This window comes from Gadus morhua, chromosome 17 (genome assembly GCF_902167405.1).
Source record: "Gadus morhua chromosome 17, gadMor3.0, whole genome shotgun sequence".
NCBI classification, from domain to species: domain Eukaryota; kingdom Metazoa; phylum Chordata; class Actinopteri; order Gadiformes; family Gadidae; genus Gadus; species Gadus morhua.
In genome coordinates, this window is record NC_044064.1 from 20353330 (window position 1) to 20360968 (window position 7639).

Genomic DNA, 7639 nt, shown 5'->3' on the forward strand with positions numbered 1-7639 from the left:
ACTAGAATAACCTTGCAATGCATCTAATCAACCATGAAAGGTCTGAAGAGCACAGGAAATATAGTGATAGCTGGACGCAGCTATCAGTGGGTTTCCAGTAGTGGTTTCCAGTAGCTCACAGCAGATAGCTGCTGTGAGCTACTGGAAACCCTCAGGTAAATGAGGACTTATGGTTAACAGTCAGTGTAATGTGTCAACATAACTAATCTTATTGTTTTGTATGTTATTCTCAATTTGTAAATAGATAATTAACATTTGCATGAAAGAAGGATAGTGACTTTTGTTCATCCCTTGTATGGAGTATCTCATTATGCGATATAAGGTACTGAGACCGGTAGATGCAGGGGCCCCCAAATGACTGTTCGCCTGGAGCCCCCAAAGGGCTAAGTTCGCCACTGACAACGAGCCATTCATGGCAATGTAATATGTGTCCCATCAGAAGTGCAGGAAACTGTCAATGCCTTGCCCAGACTTAGAAGTGAATCTCAAGTCTTGAGAGTGAAGCTAAAGAGACGTTTGTGTTATAAAGGTCATCAGCTATTCCAAACTGTAACCTGGACTAAACTAGTGAGGGCTTTGCTTAAGCTTCAAGAGGTCCATCCACAGTACAACGACATAACCATCAGAGATGAGGCTGAATTATGCGATCCAACTCTAGATGAGGACGAAGAGACTGAAAACATAGATGACAGATTTTAATGCTGAAGATATGATGGAAATCGACAGCTTTGAGAACGTTGCACTTTGCGAGGCAGAACCTGAAAACAATGAACTGATTGATTCAATTTAATTAAGTCAGCAGTCAAACAGCAATCAACAGGAGGGTGATGAACCTAATGGCGGCATTGCTCTCGAGTCATGTCTGCAGCCAACTGACATTTCAGAGGAAATTTTGAGCTTTAGTGAAGGGATATATTCGGTTGCGCCCGCTGAAGGAAACAAACCAGTAAGCTTTTTCAAAACTCCTAACCTTGAGGCGATGGCTTTCCCCGTTCAGTTTCCGACAAGCAAAAACACAATCGATGAAGAGCGTCCAAAGAAATTAACTCCCTGCAGTTATTTCAAAAGTAGACTGTGCTGCATCGACGACCGTTTTGCAAGAGATACAAACTATTTGTTCTTTGCGCAGTTTGTACAAGAAATATATCAGGCCACTTCCAGCATGTCAATACAATTGCGCAAAGGAAAACCGTATACCCGCGACGGTCGCAAAATAAACAATGCAATGTTGCAAGACAAACACGAGGTTGAAAAACTGGTACGTAAGAAAGACGCAATTCGATTCATGAAAGTTTTGCGAGGTAGCCCCGCCTACTGGCAACAAACTACCAAAGACTTGTTTGCGATGATAAGGCAATGTGGAACGCCGACTTTCTTTTGTACATTTTCTGCAGCCGAAATGCGCTGGAAAGAAATAATTACCGCTATTAAAACTCAACAAGGCGAACAAGTGAATTTCGATGAGCTCGACTGGTCGTCCAAATGCGATAATTTGCGAAGTAATCCTGTGACAACGATGCACATGTTTGACAAACGCGTTGAAGCGCTGTTCAGAGATTTGATCATGTCACCTGCACAACCCATTGGCAAAGTCGTTGATTACTTTTACCGTTGAGAATTTCAGCACAGAGGTTCCCCTCACATACATTGTCTCATTTGGATAGAAGGAGCGCCAGTGTTTGAGGAAGACTCGGATAAGACGGTTTGCGATTTCATTTCCAAATACATCACCGCCGAGATGCCTGATCCAAACACGCAACCTGAACTTCACAAAAAAGTTAGCGGGGTTCAAATGCACAGCAAGAAACACTCAAACACGTGTATTAAATATCTCGGTGCCAACTGCCGTTTTGGATTTCCGAAATTACCTTCCCCCGAGACGACGATAGTAAGATCTGAAGAATGTGACGGTGAAGATGAAAGAACGTCGGTGGCGATAAGAAAGCTCACAGCACTAAACCGGTTGCTTAACAATCCCGAGAGCGAATCTGAGTTTAGAGCAGATATTGTCCTTGTGCGATCTTACAGTTGACCAATACCAGGATTGTCTCCGTGTTAATGCAAAAAAAAGTGAGGTGGTACTAAAGCGTGATCCCAAAGAAGCTTACGTAAACGGCTATAATCCAACACTGCTCTTAGCGTGGGACGCAAACATGGATATACAGTATATTCTAAACCCGTACTCTTGCATTGCCTATATCTGCAGCTACATCAGCAGGGCCGAGCACGGTTTAAGCGAATACCTTAAGACAATGATTGAGAACTCAAATCATGAAAATCTCAATGAAAGTGACGAGATGAAACAAGTGATGCAGGCGTACTCCAAAAAAAGAGAGGTCAGTGCTCAAGAGTGCGTCGCTCGTGCATGTAGTCTTAACATGAAACGGTGTTCCCGCAGCGTGATATTTGTACAGACTGATGACAACCCGCTGAAAATAAGTTATCCCATGTCGCACCTGGAGAACAAAACACCAGACTCGGTTAATGTGTGGATGACCGGCTTACCTGACAAGTACAAATCGAGACCAGAATCGCCAGAGTTTGAGTCAATGTGTTTGGCTGATTTCGCTGCCACTTGTAGAATTGTCTATGGCAAACAGGCCCAAGGTGCAAAAGCTATTCCCCTGCTCAATGAAATGGGATTCGTTCAGAAGAGAACAAAGGATAAGCCCGCTGTCATCAAGTATTACCATGTCTCGCTGGAAAAGAAACCTGAGCAATTTCACGGCACATTGCTAAAGCTTTACCTGCCTTATCGCTCAGAGACACAGCTCAAGTCCATAAACTTCCCCACTTACAAGTCCTTCCATGACCATGCAGGCGTTCAGCTACCTGGTTCAGAGTACGCCGAGCTAGTGTCTGACATTGTGAAACGAAACCGAGAGAAATGTGAGAAACACAGGGAGGACATCGATAGTGCCATCGCAGAATACAAACAGAATGGTTGCATAAGAAACGAATGGTGTAATCTGGCTCCTGAATGCGAACTGCAAAGGTTAGAGTGCATTGAAGAACTTCACGCGAGACCAGCCGATGAGGATAACGTCCAAGAGAATGTGCCAGACTATAACCTTAGGTCAGAAAATAGACCAGAAGCTGCCATCATGAGTGAAGCCCCTGAGATGGATCCGACAGTGGTGAAACAAATGTATCGAAGCTTAAACCAAAAGCAGGCGTCTGTTTTCTATGCCATCAGAGACTGGTGCATAAAGCGTGTCTGTGGTTCAAATGAAGAACGGTTCTTCTATTATATCAATGGCGGTGCTGGAACAGTCCCACCTCATCAAATGCATCCACGCAGAAGGATCCAAAATATTGTCTCGACTTCCCTGTAACGCAGAAGGAGCCGACATTTCCAAACCTTCCGTACTCCTCGCGGCTTTCACTGGTACTGCAGCGTTCAACATATCGGGCGTGACATTGCATAGTCTCTTCAAGCTACCGAGAAATTTAAAGCCTCCTTTCCAAGGCCTTGGCAATAAACTAGACGAAGTCAGGGCAGATCTTTCAAATGCTGAGATACTAGTCATTGATAAAGTATCTATGGTCTCAAAGTATCTGTTTGCCTACGTAGATATACGATTGAAACAAATTAAGGGAAATCAAAGACCTTTTGGTGGAATGTCAGTTCTCACTGTCGGAGATTTTTATCAACTTCCCCCGGTCAGACAGTCGAAACCGCTGTGCGTGTACGATCCCACTCGAATCGACCTCTGGCGTGACCAATTTCAGATAATCACATTGACGGAGATCCTGCGCCAGAAAGACGATGTCGCTTTTGCCGAGACGCTAAACCGCATCCGCGTCAAAGAGAAAGATGATGTATTGTCAGGACAGGACAAAGCTTTGCTCTCACAGGCTGTCACGGCTCCAGCATTCTGTCCAAAAGACATACTGCATATTTTTGCCACAAACAAACAGGTTGATGCCCATAATTCAACAACACTAGCGCTGTTTCACTCGGACATCATAAAGATAGATGCCCACGACTATAAGAAAGATCCCAAAACTGGAAGAATGGCAAAACAAGCTACACCTTTTCACGGGAACAACCAAGAGCTCGCTGACTCATTGAAACTTGCCATTGGTGCACGCGTCATGCTTACCAGAAACGTCAATGTTCAGTCTGGTCTGTGCAACGGAACTTTTGCGTGTATTGCGGAAATAGTGATCAGTGATGACGGTCCACATGTCAGTAAACTCGGTCTAGAACTGGATGTGTCGAGAAATCCCAACAATGTAAGTGCAGCTGACAATATTGTGTACATTGAGAGAGAAGAAGAGAATCTGAAGCAAAGGGGAGTGGTTCGCAGACAGTTTCCTCTAAAACTTGCGTTTGCCTGTACAATACACAAGGTTCAAGGTATGACAAAATCCTCAGCAGCAGTATCGCTAAAACACATCTTTGAACCCGGCATGGCCTATGTGGCTCTCAGCAGAGTAACCTCTCTCAGTGGACTACATATTCTCGATTTGGATGAGAAAAAAAATATGTGCCAATCCAGAAGTTCACACAGGTCTTGCGACCATGACAGAAGCTTCACTTCAGCACATTATGCCTCTATTTCATATCTCGGCGACATTAAACCGACAGGAAGTTCTCACCGTCATCCATCATAACACCGAAGGACTACCGGCTCACGTCGCTGACATCAAAAGTCATCATGAACTTTGTCTCGCAGACGTCCTCTGTCTAACAGAAACTCACCTGCAAGGATCTTTTGTTTCCGAAAGTATCCACTTGGAAGGTTACAAATTGTTTCACCGTAATAGGAATGTCTTGTACACAAACTGCCCTCACATTTCAAACAAAAATGGTGGCGGAGTTGCTATTTATGTGAGAAACCACATCCGAGTCAGTGAAAAACGCTACATACAGAACGCTACAGATATCGAGTTTACGTCATTAAACTAGAAGCCCCGTTCATTGCGCTGATTGCTGCCGTCTACAGGCCTCCGAGCTACAGTGTGCACTTATTTCTAAAAAACTTGCAAAGCCTTTTAGATTCACTCGAAGTCATGGATCATCACCCAATCATAGTGTGCGGAGACTTCAATGAAAATCTGTTGTCCGGTGCAAACAAGCCGATTTATGAACTGTTTCGTACTAAAGGTTACGCGCAACTTATCACCGCTGCTACCATGGATAAAAATACACTGTTGGACAGCATTTACATCTCCCGACCACAGCGATGTCTCCATTCTGGTGTCCTACAATCGTATTACAGCTACCACAATCCTGTTTACTGTACACTAACATCAGAAAATGTATAAATATCAATTAAGTGTCAAACAACAAAGCATTGTGAAATGCATTGATCGTTGCAAATTGATTTCATGCGATAAAACAGATTAAAGTTAGCAGTTATTCATTTTTTCTCAAAATATCACTCAAACAAAAATATCACTCAAACAAAAATATGACTCAAACCAAATATCACTCGAAAAATACTGAAATAAGTTAATGGGTGGGATTGTCCTGTCAGCCAAGCTGCAACATCTGCTTGGCTGAGGGAGGGAGGGATGGAGGGACAATCTCACCTAAAACAGTCCAGAAAAAATTCAAACAAATGTAAAAATGGTTTAAAATAAATATTATATTGTTCTGGGCGGCAAAGTTAAAATGATCCACACATAGCAAACTAAAGGAAGTTGAGCTTTTAATATGTTCCCTTTTAATATCAGCCTTGATATCACATAAAATAGAATTTTACACGTCCCAGATTCTTACAGGGCTTCAGGAAACGCAGCTCCTGCAGCACTGCTACTTCACTGTATTTAAAACATTATTTTGTCTTTGAGTTTGTCGTTATGAGTGGCTCCCAGCTGTCCGGAGGGAGGCCCTGGAGCTCAAAAATATCACCAGTGGACCAGGCACCCCCCCCACACACACAAACCGTGTGCTTCGCAACAAGCCGGACAGACAACAAGCCTGACAGACAGAGAGGTCAGAGAGGGACTATCAGTGGTCATCATTGTCCTTTGCAGTTCTCTGCAATGGTGACATGTATGTCACTATGTATTTCTAATATAGATGTTGTATGACTCTTATAATGGTTCTGTAATGGTTTGATTGTTATCGGTTTTCCTCATATATCCATTGTAAGATGAATAAAACATGCACATTTGGATGTGATTTCAGGCTATGGGAGGGGTTGAAGATGGACCTGGAATGGATGGACCTAGTGACACTGGCGAGGCCGAGTGCAGAAGCGACATTCAATCATTTTGAGATGGACCCGAGCATTTTGTAAGTACAATTTATAAATGTAATTGCATGCACAGCTTAAACAGTTGATGGAACTTATAATGTGAAAACCATGTATGTGACTAATTGCTGCTGCTCTTTTCTCACTTGGCCTGTGTCGGGTTGAGGGTCTGCATGGAGAGTTCAACTGAAGCGAATCAGTAGCAGCTCTACTCTGCGACTCATATCTGTAAGTAAAGTTTATTCTTAACGTTTGGACTTGTGTCTTCTGTTGGTGATTAAATGCACAGTTGGTTCATGTTGTTTTATCGTAACATTTTCCTTTTTATCTTAACAGCAGTCTACTTTGAAAGAGTCTACTTCTTCTGCAAATGGAGAGTTCAACACAACAAAGACACGACTGTTGCTGTCAGTCATCCAGCTGGAGACAGGACTCACTTCCAAAGCAAAGAAAGGATTTTCTGCAGAACTCCCGATGCAAACCCCAAAGACAGCTAACCCCTTCAGGACCAAGAACAGGTTAACTCCAGGCAGTCACTGCCCTTTGTCACCTGGCTACTCACTGGCGAGTCACTCATGAACCAGAGACTCCCAAAACCCTCCCACTAACCACATACACACACACGTGTCGCATGCTCAGCCGTCCTGGTAGGGGATCCTCTCTTTGACTTGGCCTACCTAAAGGTTTCTCCTTTTTCCCCTAATAAAGGGTTTTAAAGAGTTTTTCCTTTAATGCTTGGAGAGTCTAAGGCTGATGATGCAAGAATAGTCTGATGGGACCCAAAGTTGAGCTTTGTTTTCATGTTAGTTTTATGCTTTGATATTTTCATGAACCTATAAGATTGTAATAAAATGTAAATGAAGTGACTAAAAAATGTATCATGTCTGATTAACCAAGAGGTATGTGGGCATTACAAATGGTTTGACTCAAAGGTTTACATGGTGGAGCATGTCGTAGCAACTCAAGTAATCAACTGAGTGTGAGGGAGCTATTTCTGTAGGTCCAAGCTTATTGGAACCTCACATCTTGTGCGCATTATTCAACATTTCCAAACTTTTCAAAGTCTTCAAATTCATTTGTTAATTCAATTTAGCTTCAGTTCTTCTAAATTCAGAATCATTCAATTGTTCAGTCCCATTCATTCGTAATTATTATAATTCCTAGATTCAGTGTCTTCATTCTACAGGCTTCATTCTACCTTCAAAATGTTCAACAGATTTCCTAGATTCAGGGTATTTATTCAACCCTCAACTTCAGCAGTAGAGCGGAGCAATTCATTCTACAGACTTCAATCTACATTCAAAAGGTTCAGCAGATTTCCTGGATTCAGTGTATTGATTCAACATTCAGCTTCAGATTTGTTAATTCAATTTAGCTTCAGTTCTTCTAAATTCAGAATCATTCAATTGTTCAGTCCCATTCATTCGTAA

The 7639-nt window shown here is 42.6% G+C and overlaps 1 protein-coding gene across 1 annotated transcript; it reads left to right on the top strand.

Moving 5' to 3' along the window:
• Positions 1-411: 411 nt before the first annotated feature.
• LOC115529178 (uncharacterized) lies at positions 412-7076 on the top strand. Its single transcript, XM_030337727.1, has 4 exons — positions 412-5947; positions 6143-6250; positions 6376-6437; positions 6546-7076. The coding sequence occupies exon 1, from the start codon at positions 2154-2156 to the stop codon at positions 3333-3335; it is 1182 nt and encodes a 393-aa protein (XP_030193587.1). The 5' UTR covers positions 412-2153; the 3' UTR covers positions 3336-5947; positions 6143-6250; positions 6376-6437; positions 6546-7076.
• Positions 7077-7639: the final 563 nt, after the last annotated feature.